At 35.9% G+C, this 16,013-nt stretch overlaps 1 protein-coding gene across 3 annotated transcripts in view; it reads right to left on the reverse strand.

The window, feature by feature from the left end:
• Window positions 1-16,013, reverse strand: part of Tenm1 (teneurin transmembrane protein 1) — a 529,849-nt gene that overhangs the window by 129,012 nt on the left and 384,824 nt on the right. For all 3 annotated transcript variants that reach the window (XM_077107670.1, XM_077107669.1, XM_077107668.1), the window contains exons 16-18: window positions 9,935-10,054; window positions 3,548-3,809; window positions 919-1,186 (exon numbers count right to left, since the gene is read on the reverse strand). In XM_077107670.1, coding sequence (XP_076963785.1) covers window positions 919-1,186; window positions 3,548-3,809; window positions 9,935-10,054 — 650 coding nt within the window. The remainder of the gene's footprint in view (window positions 1-918; window positions 1,187-3,547; window positions 3,810-9,934; window positions 10,055-16,013) is intronic.

Below are 16,013 nucleotides of genomic sequence, written 5' to 3' on the forward strand. Positions count from 1 at the left end.
GGTACGAGGATCAATGGCTCCCAACTGCAGGTCCACAGACCTGTATCCAGTCCTTCAGGAAGTTTTCACTGCCTTCTACAGAGTAAAAGAAATAAACACTTTGGTGTCAACCTTTCCGCCTCTCTCTGTGTCAGTGTTAGATTGCTACCATCATTTCTTAAAACAGACTGTTTTGCTTTGTTTTTAGTGTTAAGATATCCTTTCTTTATGAAATTACAGAAGTCATAGGACACAGCAGATTATAGTGAGGTTTCTCATTTAAAAAATAGTCTTACTTAGCAATATAAAAAAAACTGGCAAATCTGTTTCAGACTCATTTTTATAAAAATGTCATTTGTTTGAGAGAATTAAATATCTAAAATCTGTGGGCCCAAAGGACCTGTTAAGATTCCTGCTATCTATAAGATTCTAGGTTTTGAAGTCTTGATATTACAGAAAATCAAAAGGAAAAGAAAGGCAGGATGATTTTTTATTTAACCTATTGAAGTAACAAGTTAATGGAGTCTACCATCTTCAACATAAAAGATAATATGTGAAGATGCCTATAAGTTAGAATTTTGTAGTTTCTAAGTGGAAATGACAGTCTAAATGTCAAATCTAAAAACATGGCCTAAAGAACGCCACACCAAAGGTCACAGTTAGAAGGCAACATTCAGCTCTAGAGACAGTTACAAGTCAGAAATTGTGTGATTCCACAGTTTGTAGCCACCATGAAAGGGGAACTAAAATCATTTTGAAGTACAAATGTATCAAAAGGGAACACTAAACAGGCCCAAAGGGAGTATTTAAATAAAAAGAGTCTTAGATAATTTAAAAAGAAGAAAATCAATAATTATTCCAAATACAAATTAATATGCAACTAGTATTTTCTGTTATGAGCATAACACTGCTATTTACATTAGAATAAGTTCAACATACCCAAAGCTTCTGCCAGGCCCCAAACCTTCTGTCCATAGATGTCGGTCTTATTCCAGGCAAATGTGTAGACAAGATTAATTGCAGCAGGGAACCACTTCTGTGTGAGTCTCCCTTCTACAGCCACTGTGAGGTGTACTTTAATCATCCCCACAGGAATTGTTGAATGTGTCAGAAGGATCCGTAGCAGGGTTTTATACCCAGGAGTTCGGCTGCTCAGGTAACTTAGCCTCACAAAACTGGAAGGAATGGGGATTTCTTCCTGTACAACCTGAAAGAAAAAAAATGTCCAGATGGCTTTAATGAATGGTCACAGGTGGATGAAGATGTTGCATGCTTTGTTATCTGAAACATGCTAAGAGAGAGAACCTAATGGGATCTATGGATGGCAAGCCACTTTTCCCCAGATCATGTGACCATGGTTTCAAATTTTGTACCAAATCTACACGGGAAAAGACATCCAGCTAACCTTAGAGTCTGCTCTCACTTTTCTCCTTCCAGGGAAGACTATGTAAAGAACAATTTCAGTTTTTTGAAATTTTGACAGTGTTCCAAAAATTGCTTGGTAGGAGTTGGAAAAGATCATACTGCCGAATGTCAAGCAATTCAGTGCTATGGGTTCCATTAAAGAGTCTCTTTACTTACATATACGTACTCAAAATCTTGTTTGGTGTTAAGTCATATATCACAAACCCATTGTCATAATCCTTACTCAGGCTAGGCTCTCTAAGAGGAAAGACTCCAGAAGCAGGCCCAGCAAGTGATATTTTGTGACAGAGATTGTAGTATCCCTAGAATTAATCTTTATTGATGTCATCAAATTTATTTATTTATTTTTGGAACTCTGTTATGTCTCTGAGGTAAACTTTTTTAATCAAACATTTTTTGTACAACCACAACAATGGGAAGTTATACTCCATGTATGCATAAGATGTCAAAATACATTCTTCTGTCATGTATAACTAAAAAGAACAAATAAAATTTAAAAAAAATCTTTCTTTGTGCCTTGTATACCAATGCTTGGGAACATATTTCTTTACGTTGGTACCTGTGAGAAGCAAATAACTCCCACTACTTCCTCTTCAAATTTTGGTCTCAGAGTAAAAATACTCTTAATTGTTTTTTCTTTGTTTATTACTATGGATGGAGTTAAATGTCCAAAAGTAGTAGCTAAAATTGAATCTTGTGTTCTATGACTTCCATCTTTTAAAATGGAGCAGCTAAAGGACAAATCTATCCTTTTCAGGAATCTAAAGTGACAATGGATAGTATGGGTATTTTTGTGTCCTCCTTCTGTTTGCCTCAGAACCTTGTCTTTGCTTATTTTCTCAAAGTTGTGTGTAAGATAGTCAGCAGAACTGTTAAACACATAGCATCTCATATTGTCCAGGATTTTTGGTTATTTTGATGTTTCTGAGGACCTAATCCTTCTTGGATACTCTTTGCCCAATTTTTCTTCCTGTTTACTGGCTATTTGATACCAGAGTTATCTACTGAATATCTTCACAGATAATGAAAGTAGAATAGTAAAGGATAACATAATACTTGCCACCTTAGCATTTAATTTCCCAAAGGAAACATATAATCCTAAATCAATTTGAAAACTTTCCAAATCTCCTCGTGATATCCATGAAAAAAACTGGTGTACTAATCTAATATACTAATTAGTGTCACTATTTGTTTCTTTCTAAGGCAAAGCAATGGGAAAGCCAGAAGAGGGCAATTTTTTGGACTGCCTTTCCCTTAGAGCACTAGTGTGTGTGTGTGTGTGTGTGTGTGTGTGTGTGTTTGAGGCTTTCTTGAGTGGTAGTCTCTGAGCACTGCTAATAGCTAGTGGGGATGTTGTGATGGAAGAAAAATCAATTCAATCTTGGAATGTCAATGTACCTCCTTTTTGAATGTACTTCCAGATTTCTAGATTTGTAAGACTAGGAGTCCATTTCAGTGACTTCCACATTTAACTATGATTAAAATGTTTCTATAATGTGGAAAGGGAGTTTTACTATGGCTATTTGGCTTATTGAAATTACAATACTGAATGCTCAATAAAAAAGAATTCTCAGGAATGCTAAAATACTATGGTTCAAAAATGTCTTAACTATAAAGCTTAGACACTCAGAAGCAGAGCTTTAAAAAAAACCTCACAGTTGGAAACTACCTTTACTAAACACAGTTATCTAAGTATTGTCATGACTTCTAAAAACTATGAAAATGGATGCATTCTGAACAATGGAAGAAAACTAGGTTTCTTAAGAACCTTTAATTTCAGAATCACAAATCGTCTAAGCTCACTGATTATACTGTTATCACTATTAAGCCAGCTACTTTTGTTCTTTTTTTTTCATTGGTGATTCTTTAGAGTACAGTATTCATTAAGTCAAAGTCGAGGGTTTAATTCTCATAACAGCTAATTTACCTTGCTGTTTCATGGACATAGATAGTACCCTAATGCCCTGGCCAATCACCTTGCAAATGTGTATTGGAGAAACTGCATTTGGAGGTCTTTCTTGAAAAATGAAGAGCCACATGTTATAGGGCTAGCAGGAACAAAAGGAAAATGAATTAAGCAATTATATACTGTTGACCACTCCATGATACTGTGGCTTTACACATCCAAGGCCAATATACTCACCTGTAGCTCAGGAACAATTGTTCCCCTTTCTGGACAGGACCCTCCAAATGATGTTAGCGGTGAAGGAAGAACTATAGGGTTTGGGCTCAGAAAATTGGAGATATCACAGGATGGTGGATCTGGAACAACTCTCTGCATGATTACTTTCTCTACCACAACAAACTGATTCCAAGGCAACCAGAGTGTCCTCTTTTCAGACAGGAATGGTGAACGGTCAAAGATTAAGATGACAGAAATGCCACCAATGGCTACAAGGTCAAAGCTGAGAAGGAAAAAAGTACAAGACAATGTCAACCAAATGAATAAACAAAATAAAGTTAAAGTTGGGAGCGTGCTTCCCTTGTGTTGATTGTGGTAAAGGTTTAATGACAGTTTATATATATCAAAACTTATCAAATTATATTGTTCAAATATGTGTAGTTTATTGCATATCAATTACACCTCAATAAAGCTGTTTAAAAGCAAAAAACAAAATTAAAGTTAAAATAGGTTAATTTTAGTGCCCTTTCCTTCTTTTGAGACTCAATTATGTCCATTTGTATTTTCTATCTTACAAATTCCTTCCAGCTAAATATTAATTCCGTGGATGACTTCTTTTCATTATCCAGTAGACCTCTGAGAAGAAATTCCATACCACCAGTTGATATCCACCCAGAATTCATAAACCAATTTTAATACTATCTTAAAATAACTGCATGCATTTCTAAAAAGCCAAAACTGACATTGCTGCTCTCCCTTGTGCTAAAATTAACAGAAAGATGACCATTTAATATTCAGCAGCATCTTTAATATAATGCATTATTCATCCTCAAAAAAATTATAATGAACATAAGAAAAGTAAAGAGGCAAAAGGTTAAATATCTTGTTCAGGGTCACAAACGTGGTGTCAGAAACCAGACAGTGTCTTTGAGATAACTTTTGGAGAAAGACACCAGCAGAGGAAAATTATTTAGTGAAATTTGCTTGAACTATAGCAAGCATGAACCAGCCACATCTGACAACCCCCTTTGGCTCGCTATTCTGCCTGAATCCCCGAATCCCATATTTAGGATTTCTGGTTTGCTCCAGTATGACTCTAAGCTTCCTTTTGTAAGACAGCCTATAATGGACCCTGCTTATCTCTGCCAACGACTCTTTCTGTAACTGACAAAGCAAGTCTACCTCTCCTGTAAGCCATCTCTGTCCATTTGTAGATGTGGTCTCTGACAAGACTATTGTATTGGAGTATAAAAGACTCAGATTTTAGTTCATTCTACACTGGATGGTTCTACCTTCCTTCTCTTTTAAGTATAATGATGTCTTTGAGATAATGTACTTGAGAGCATTCAAAAAGATAAAATACTATATGAAAGTAAGATAATGATAAATTATTATCATTATATCTTAAAAATGGATAAAGGGCAATATGATGCTCCTTAAAATTCAAAGCAACGTAAATCCACAGGAGAGCTATGTAAGCATTTCCCTGCATTAAAAAAAATATCTTTCAGTAAAACACTTCTTCAATGATAAAAAGCCCTGATAGGGAATCAGACTTAATTATGGACATCTCATCACTCCCTTTCTATGACATTTATTATATTTATTATAGTATTACCCATCATCTCTTGTTGCAAAAATCTTCCAGGTAAAGATAAATGGACAGTAACAAAGGATGGATAACACTGTATTTTTTATTGTTGCTTTTTCAGTGAAGTAGCTGCAATATTAAGGCAGTTTCCAAAAAGAGGATTTCAAGAAATGCGTTAGCTTCAGAAAACAATCTAGGTTTGAACTAAAAAAGAAAAACCAAATGGCTTATTGTTTAAGACAGAGAAGCTGAATTCATGATAATAAGGGAGCAGTTTAAGACAAGTGTAGTAGGGAAAATCCAACACTGCTTGTCAGGAAGCCTTTCCCTTAGTTCACCTTCTACATAGATTTAATTGTGTCCTTGGGCAAGTTTATTGGCTTTGCCCAAACATTCACTCTTGACTTCTTAAAACTAAAGGGTTTATTTATTTAAAAACAAAAAACCAAACACAAACACAAAACTAAACTATTCAAACAAGAACATCCGTATCTGAGAATTATTCTCTACTTGTAGAAAGATTAACCAGGCTGGGCAGTCATTTGTTTTGTGGGCATCATGTATTATTTGGCTTTATATATATCAGAGTTCAAATCTCAGCTCTATCATATTAACTTTGTGTCTTTGGATTAATTATTTAACCTCCATAAACTGCAGTTTTCTTTCTATTTTTAAAATTTTCTTTTAGATGTTTATGGACCTTTATTTTATTCATTTATTTATATTTGATGCTGAGAATCAAACCCGTACCTCACACATACAAGGCAAGTGCTCTACCACTGAGCCACAACCCAAGTTTTCTTATTAATAAAATAGAACCATTGTGGTATATCTCAGATACTACTACAAATAAATAAATGAGATAAGACTTAGGTTCAAGCATATAGTAAGGACTCAACCAATGTTGACTTTCTCAAATTAAATCAAATGCCCTACTAAATTTACCATTTATTTTATTTTCTTGTAGTTGAACAATAGGCCAAACCTTTAAAAAAATATTTTTAGTTGTAAATGGAAACAATATCTTTATTTTGTTTATTTCTTTTTTATGTGGTGTTGAGAATCGAACCCTGTGCCTTATATGTACTAGGCAAGTGCTCTACCACAGATCTATAACCCCAGCCCCTAGGCCAACTCTTGATCATCTCCATGAACAGATTTGATTTTTAAATTCTTAGAAATTCATCTAGGTTTCATATGACAACACTTTTTTGTATCAACTTGGCTAGGTTATAGTATCAAGTTATTCAACCAAACACCAACCTAGGTGGTGTGGTAAATGTGGTTTACAGATGTGGTTCATATCTTAAAGTTGACTTTTAAGGAGTTTGTTCTTGATATCGTGGGTAGGTCTCATCCAATCAGTTACTGATATTTCTATGAGGGAGAAGAAATTCTGCCTCAAGACTGATGTTTCACCTCCTTTCTAAGGGTTTTCAATCTGCCATCCTGCTCTATAGCTTTGCCAGGCCCACAATCAAGTAAACCAATTCCTTGAAATCTCCTCTTACACACACACACACACTCTCTCTCTCTCTCTCTCTCTCTCTCTCTCTCTCTATATATATATATATATATATATATATATATATATATATATATATATATATATATTACATACATACACACACACATATATATATTTCCCTGGAAAGCCCTGATATACTTATTTTCTTCCCACCTAGCTGTTATACATAGTACACACTGTCCAACTTACTCATTAGTGGACATGAAGGTAGAAACAGGATCTATGGCCAAAAAAATCTATCTAAACCATTACAATGCTAAATAGACCAAATAGAATGCTCTCTGAATGATTAATTCTTTGGGATTTCTCCTACCATAAATCCTCTCCATTTGCATGGATCATTAAAAAACAGGTTTCCAAGTCATATGAGAGTGGATATAAAAGACCCAAGGGAGAGTATTTGTTTGCAGATTGTTGTCAGTCCATAATATGTCAAATTAGTCTTATCCATGGATGGAAGATGGTTGAAGCCTATTCAATGCCTTATGGTACCCCTAAATTAACAAACTTTTATCTTGAGGGCAATCAGGGGGAACACTCTCTTTGTCTTCCAGTTTTTAGAACAAAGTTCTTGAGGCATTTAATGTTTCTCAAGCAACTATTTAAGAAAGCCATCACTTCACCTATTTTGATTATCATTAACTGAACTATTTATGAATAGTTATCTTTCAGCACTTTATTAAGTACCAGTTGCTATATCTCAGATGGTAGTTGGTAAATCATAGTAGATGCAATCCAGATTACCTGGGTTCAAATCTTGGTCTCTACCCTTATTAGCTGTGTTAATACGGAGATGTTTTCTCATTTGCCAAATAAGGTAGACAAAAATAATGTTGATTTCATAGGGTTGTGAGGATGAAGATAGAAGGACATTAATGAAAGTATAGGTCGCATAGGGGACACTCATAAATGGTCTTATTTCAGACTTGTTTTTTCTGCTCTGCTGGTCCCTCTCTATCTGAATATCTGTTCTTCATACTTTCAAATGGCTCAGTCTTCTACCACCATCTATCTTTTTGTTTTATCTTCTTCATTTTGTTTCCATGACATATATACAAGTATGTGTCAGTGTATGTGTGAAATATATATATATTTTCTAGTTCTCCCAGGGAAGCTGTCAATTAGTAAGGTGTTGATAATGGGGTAGGTAGTTCTATATCCCACACAAGATATTTGCATTTAAGGTAGACTTTGAAAAAGCCAATAGCTTAACCCAATGCAGTGTCACCACTGCAGCAGATTGGTGGGCTTGATATTGGGAGATAGAGGCCTCTTTCAGCATTTCACATATCATACTGTCTCTACTAGGTATCAAAATGCTAACCTCAGCCTTTCTAAAATCTTTCACCCTCAGGTAAATTTTCCTTATGATTTTCTATTTTTGAAGTGTACTTAATCTGAGGTAGTAATAAGCAGAGACATATAAATGGAAACTTTCATCATGCTGTCATTTTATATTCAGGAAATGACAGTGGGACAATCTGGTTGGCATTTGGGGTACATTTTTTTGAACACTTACACCCTTTATTGTGCCTGAGAGGAGAGTTATTGCCACAGGAAACTTTGGCTAGTAGCTGTCATCTACATAAACCTAGTTCTCACAGACAGATCAGCAGAGGAGGGTCTTGACACTTAACTTAAAAATAAAAACACAAAAATAACAACAAAATTACCCTTTTAATATTCTCTGTAATCTGAAAACAAATTCTTTTTTTTGGACATTAATATCCTTTTATAAATATCAAATAATTGTGTCTAAGCTTAAAAAAATCAAAACAAAAATCTAAAGTCATGAGAAGTCAAATGTCTTAGACAGCATATTCTATTATAAAAGTAATTTATTTCTCAATTTATGCCAGATGATTAAAGATGCTCACAAGGGAGAGGCTAGTTTTGTGTACCAGTTACCAGTAAGTGAACTACAAAAATCCCATCATTCAATCTAATTGGGAGAAAGGTCCATTTGAATTTATAAAGAGTTCCAATTATCGAATGTTTGACAGGAAATATAGTGTGTGTGTGTGTGTGTGTGTGTGTGTGTGTGTAGTACTATCTGCTACCAAAGTGGTTTTGCTGAGTTTGTTATAATGAATAGATGGCTAGTTACTATTAGCAATGCAATTTACATTCAAATAATTTATTAAACTCTTTAAAAATGGTTTGTTTTCTTAAGTAGGTTAAAACTTCCTTATCGTCTTTAACTCATTTTTTATAAGCACTTTCTTGACAGGCAATTGAAAAAGTAAATTTAGTGCAGCCCAAGCTGAAAAATTAGCATTTCTGAAATGGTTAGGACTAATAAGGTATGACTATGGGTTCTTAATATGAGATAGTCTCTCATATTGTAATAGAACTCCTAGCCATCAGGTCTTTTTTATAAGTACTGAAGTGCCTTGTTATAAGTAGGACACTTTAATGTTAGCCACCTGGAGAACAGGGAACCTCAAGACCATTATTACAATATTCCCTGGAGTTATAAATAGGTACCTTCAAGATGGACACATGGCCTATTGGCTCAAATATTCTGAATAAGTGTCTATCTACATGACAGCAACAAAAATGTTTTTGTGAGTAAATCATTTTCCAGGAAGAAATGTTTTACTTGGAGGTCTCACTTCCCAGGTCTCAGAGAACCTAGAGACACCCTTAGAGAGTCATTGGCTGGTTGATGATCAAGTTTAACTCATTACAGTTATATAGGCTGGCCATGCTTGTCAATCAGTTGCAGTCACTAGGCAAACAGGACACATTAAAAAATCCTTTTAACTTTTGAAAAAACTAGTCAAAGGGTATGTGGGACCTCTATGTACTAATTTTGCAGCTTCTTGTAAATCTATAATTTTTTCATAAAAAGTTTAAGATCATGGAAAAAAATCCTTTTAGTATGGTTAAATTTTGAACTTTTGGAAGAAACTTTTTGGACATGTTTATTTCTAAAATATTTTGGGCCTATTTTGGAAGACTAGCCAGAGTGTTCTCAGTTCCCTATTTATTATCTCCATCAACTCACTGAACTTAAGTTGGAATTATAAATGGAAATAGATTAAAGATAAAAAAGTTTTCACATAGCCTGGGTTTCAAGAAAACTTGAGAATAACCATGAAAAGTTAGAAGAGTAGTTTGGTTTGACTTACAAAGAGATATGGAGGAAATAAATATTACCAATGACTTCTCTAGATATAAATGGGAGATGGGCTTACTACCATTGTATCATCTTCAGCCCTGCATTTACTCATGGGTAGAAGTCAGTACTTGGTTCCCACAATGGTCAGAAGCAATAATGTCATACCTTCCATCCTGCCGGCTGATGGTAAACCCATAATCACTGTGGTGCAAGAAGCTGACATTCACCCCCACAAGAGGGGTTCCATCTACAGCCACCACTTGGCCTCGAATCACACAGGCACGCCTGAAACACAAGACCAAAGGCAAATAACAAAACACATTAAAGCTAAATCTAGAAGCCAAGATATTGAAACTTTTGAAAACAGTCAAGTAAAACCAAGAAAACAATAATTTTGCCAATCAGTAATAAGTACTAATAACATTTTGAGGAGGTTATGTGTACCTTTTCGTAGCCATCAAAGTTGGGATCATAGAAAAGGTAGATCTCTGAATGGTTAGCAACATCAACCAATGTAATTAGAAGTTCATCAATATACAATTTTGTTATTATATAATGTACCTTTAAAATGGTACCTCAAAACATGTTTATCTCACCCCTTGTTTTAGGATGTTTAGTTGTTTCTTATTTTTTTCTACATGGAATTTCTTATTTCTTTGGGAAAGAGCCCTAGTTGTGGAAGGACACTTTCCTTTCATCAAAATCAAAATTAATTACATTAGTTAATACATAAATACAATATAAATATGACAAAAGTCCTATTGACCACCGCTCTCCCACTTCCTTGTTCTAGTGTTTTTACCAGTAGTAATAGGTAGTATCGATTTGTTATGTGCATTTTCTGTGGATTTACATACAAAGGTATGAACATTTTTAATATTCATGATGCACACTGCCACATAACTTTGTCTGGAAAAAAAAAAAAACAACCAAACAAACATAGGTGGTGAACCTTAAATTAAAGCCTACAAAAAAGACACAATCCTGACTATGGCATCCTATTATTATTGCCCAATTTAATAAAATATATCAGGACATTTCCTCTTTAAGCAAATGAGTTTCATCCTTGCCAAAGAATGGGATTCCATTAAACTAACCCCGAAATAGGGCTGTTCCTCAGGGACAGTCCACTAAAATGTCCATTACTTTCAACTCTGGCCTGGCTGACAAGCTGTAACAAATTCCTGGAGTCTGGCAGTTAAGAAGAGGGCCCTGGGACAAATTCCAAGCAAAGATTTTTCACTGGTCTACCATTATTTGGGGTGGGGGAGGAGATAGCTTTTTCACTAGAGTCCAATCCTAGTCTTGGCAGCTCTTAGCTCTTGGCTATGCATTTTATAGTTGGAGTTGGCAGGGTTGAGGAAGGTTGAACAAGGTCAATGTTTTTTTTTCTAGGGCACAAATGTCATTTTTTTTCTCCAACTGGGATTTGGGGTATCCTGGGAAGCTCAATCTTGGATTAAAAGGGGCCATGTTATTTTGGCCAACATGGCTTTCCAGAATAATGCTAATAATTTCACCCTGGGATTATATATTTATCTAACAGAATCAGCAAGCCAAGGGAAGTATCTAAAGGCTCAAGGACACAAGGATCACTTGAGGAAAATCAAAACAAAGCAGAAAAACTAAAACTCCTCTAAATAAACAAAAGACAGTTAACAAAGTCTGTTTTATATGTTTCAGCTGATAAACCTCATTACTAAGTTCTATTGCAATCAGAGGAATTGGTTATAAATTATGCTAATAGGATTTATCCTGAATTACCTAAGGCTTTTCCCTAACACAAATTATAAACCATTAAGTATTACACAAAGGTAAGCTAGTATAATTGTTGCTATTAGTGTTTGTGTATATATCTGAGCTCTCAGACCAACATTCCTTGTTTAGTGATATAGATCAGTGGCTTTCTTCTTCCCATGAATTATGCAAATCATGGTTCTGAATGGCATGTAAATGGCATATGGACACTTGCTTTATTTCCATGCTTGATTTTTCCAATCTCTGCATCATTTTGAAATCCCATTTGTTCTAATAGCAAAGATATTTGAAGTCCTCGAGTTTTAGAATTTGAACTAATCCTGACAAATTTAATCCCAGTTTCCAAGTTCAATGTGAGAAAAAATGAAAATAAAGGACATTTCTGTTTTTTTTTTAACTTATTTTTTAGGTGTAGTTGGACATAATGCCTTTATTTTATTTATTTATTTTTATGTGGTGCTGAGGATTGAACCTGGGGCCCTGCATATGCTAGGTGAGTGCTCTACCACTGAGCTACAACACAAGCCCCACATTTCTGGTTTTATATAGTAAACTTGTAGAGGTGTTTACAAAGCAATATTGGACAAGAGGGGTATATATTAAGTGGAAATAAGCTGTGAAAATCTCCTATGAACTACACAGGGACTAGATTTGGAGAGACTGAGAAGAAACTGTGTGTTTGGAAGGCCAAATCATTTAAAAATTAAACATTGTTTACTGAACCCAATCTGTAGGGAGAATTTGTATGTATTCTTGCTTAATATGGTATGTTATGCCACTTTGTTCAGCTCAACTGCCATTTTATGAACTCCCAGCTTCTAAACTCAATTTTCTTCCTAATTGTGGACGAGTAGCTATGTCTCTATGGTGGTTTTGGGGGTTTGGCAGTGATTGATTATGAACTTGCCAAACCTCGCTACTAGCTAACAAGGTGGACTTTGCGATAGTAACACCTACCTAGGTGCTTGCTGATTCCCTATTGGCAAGACAATTCTACACTTGCTCATTTTATTTGTTCACATTAATCTAGACATTGTGTCTTTCCACAGCTGTAGTAGGTTCAATTATTTTTGTTTTTATTTTGTCAAGCCTAGTTGGCATTATTTCTTTGTTTTTTATGACAGACACAGATCTGTCTCTTCGTTTTGCTGCTTTTTTATTTTCTATATGGCTTATATTTATGAAGGATCCAGGCTGGTGAGTGAAAGTCTCATAAAAGTCATCATTATTCTGTGCATTTCCCTTGTATTCTTCTCTTCCTTCATTCCGTATCTCACTCTGAGTAGACTTGTCTTTTGACTCTTCTGCTTCTTAATATTCCTCATATTTTATGAAGCACACAGATTTGTGTGATAATGACTCATCAAAGTCATCATTATTCAAGACATTGTCTACCTGCTCTTCTTTTCATTCATTTCACTCTTCATCATTCATAAATAATGTGCACAGACTTGTCTTTCAACTCCCCTACTTTTTTTATTCCTCATATTTTATGATCCACACTAACTTACAGCATATGATAAAGCCCCATAAAACTTATTATTCCACATTTATCAGTATTGAACTCTCTTTGTAATGTATTAGACTTTAAATGTTCTAAGATTCCTTGTATCTTGCTGCATTTGCTCCCATTATTTACACACTCCATGTCATCCATTTTTCACAAGAATAACTCTTAGCTCTTTTCATTCCTGGATTACTAGTTCTTACTGCAATCTTTGACCAATATCAGTCATCCAATGTCAGTATAAATTGTCTAAATTTGGGGACAGTATTAAAGTATTCTTGTTAATTTGCAATAATCTTGACTGACACTCCACGTAGAAATCTAGGGGAAAATTTACTTCTCAGGCAAACTCTATCTCAAAAAGAAAGCTCTTGAGTCTACTCACTTCCTGGGGCTATACCAACTCCAAATGGTCTGTAGGGAGAATTTGTATGTATTCTTGCTTAATATGGTATGTTATGCCACTTTGTTCAGCTCAACCGCCATTTTATGAACTTCCAGCTTCTAAACTCAATTTTCTTCCTAATTGTGGACAAGTAGCTATGTCTCTAGCTTGTGTTTTCTGATTCACACCAGCATTAAATGTAATTATACAACCCCATTTATACAACCTGTTCTTATTATCCTTCTCAGATCCAGGGAAGCCTCTATAACATGGACAAACTCTAGCTGAATAGTGAGGTGTATATGGCAGGGGTCTGTCTTTGATAGTACCACAATTCTGATTCCTGTGTTTTTCTTTATCCCCATTGGCATTCCTCCCAATTTCCTATTCTGGAGAGTCCCTGCTTCCTTGCATCACATCTAAATTAAACAGTCTGACTTGGCCCATCCATTGCCTATCTCAAAAACATATTGAACTCTTAAAGTTTTGCCACATCAAAACTAACACAATCTGAATCCTATTCAAGGGCCCATGCTTTTCTGAGACTTTTTCAATTCAATAATATAGAGAAATCTTCAGAATCTTTCAAGTCAGATGACAGGAGCTGCTGTCTAGACTGCCATGAGGATGGGCAAACACATGTGTATAGTAGGTATCTGTCCACTTTAATTGCCTTTTTTTTGAGGGGGGTGTTACTGGGGATTGAACCCAGGGGCACTCGACCCCTGAGCTACATTCCCAGCCCTATTTTGTATTTTATTTATAGACAGGGTCTTACTGAATTGTTTAGCATCGCACTTTGGCTGAGGCTGGCTTTGAACTTGCAATCCTCCTGCGTCAACCCCATAAACTGCTGGGATTACAGGAGTGTGCCACCATGCCCAGCTGTAACTGTCTTTTGTGTTGGTTGTATGTATGTATGTGTGTGTTCATGCGTGCGCACACGTGTACACATGTGTGCCCACATTGCATGCTTTTCTTCTTTGCCTGGAGCTCTCCTTTGATTCACAGACATGGATGGGATGCTTTGCTTTCTTGAACCTTTAAAAACAAGAACTTCTCCCTGATGTTGTTGGTCATAGCAAAATAACTTGACCTTAGATGGGCATGTCCAATGTGACTTAAAAACCATGTATGGGGAAGATCATCCCTCGTTTCCCTATTCTCTGGAGAATACAGGCTGCTGCCAAACTGTCTACCTGCTGTCACTATGCTAAAGCAGTACCCCAAAGGAATTGCTTCTCCACTTTAACTAAACGCTGAATCTTCCAAGTCTTTGGAACTTGGTATGAAGAGTAGGGCAACTTGAGAAATGCAAGTCAGAATACACTTTACTGAGAGCCTTATTTAACTAACAAGCTGCTTGTTAGACAGCCCTGATGCAAAAGGTCTAATTCATTCTGTATTTGCTATTTTCAAGGTATAGTCAAATTATCCCTAGCCTTCAATCAACTCTTGGTTCCATTCTCCTTTTCCCTTATTTGTTGTCTTTTGTCTTCTGTGTCAAATTTCCAATATTCATTCAACACCTCAGGCAACAACATTAACCTGAAGCACAAAAGTTGGTTTGAAAACAAGGCTGAAAACTAAATTGCTGAAAGAAGATGTAATTTACTGCATTGTATTTCTGATTAGAATCTTTCGTAAGGAAAATGAGGCTCAGGGCTAGGGAAGTTATAGCTATTTGCTTTGTTGCAAACATGAGCATAAGCTACTTTTGAAGGGTAACATTCAAAATCAAGGACCTAGCCAGCAGGGGACCTAGCAGCAGGTGGGCAGGTTAGGCTGTTTTCTCCATAGGTACAGATGAAATCCTTTTCAAAAGCTGACAGCTCTGGTCAAGAGATAGCATTGAGAAGGCCAAGGCTGGGAGAAGCCATAAGAATTCTCTGCTCACTAGTGTTTGAATCCTGCCCTTTATATTCCTTGAGGAGCTGTCAGTTGGCTTGATTCTTCAAGGGACAGAAACCTACTGCATATGAGATGTGGTTGAAGGGTTGCTCCCTGGGCTTATTATAACTTATATCCCACAGTCATTGATTGAATCATTTGGGTTAAAGCACTGCTTCTAGGGACCCTGATGGTTAGGACAAAGGGCTTATGATGTTTCTATTATCCAGTATCCTCATGTAATGACTAAAAGGGCCTATTCTTTAAAATGCCATTGTGGGACTCTGACAGTCCTTCTTGGTAATCTTTCCTATAGACCAGTGATTCTCAAGCTTGATCCTGCGGGCCATGTGCCAGAATTCCCTGGAGGGCTTGTTAACATGCAGATTGTTGGGCCTTATCCCCAAGTTTCTGATGCAATAGGTCTGGTATAGGACCTGAGAATTTGCATTTCTAACAAGTTCCTAAGTGATGTTGATCCTCCTGGTCTAAAGGCCAAACTTTGAGAATCACTGCTTTAGTAAAAGCAAGATCATAGCATAATCAGCCAATTAAGGTGTATAAACTCCTGGGGAAGAAGGCAGGAAGCATAAACCACATAAAGGAAGGCAAATCAACAACTGATTCACAATCTTACCATACAAAATCTGTGACATGAATTTTAACTCCTCCACATTAACCTTTGGAAAAAGATTTGCAACAAC

This window comes from Callospermophilus lateralis, chromosome X (genome assembly GCF_048772815.1).
Source record: "Callospermophilus lateralis isolate mCalLat2 chromosome X, mCalLat2.hap1, whole genome shotgun sequence".
NCBI classification, from domain to species: Eukaryota; Metazoa; Chordata; class Mammalia; order Rodentia; family Sciuridae; genus Callospermophilus; species Callospermophilus lateralis.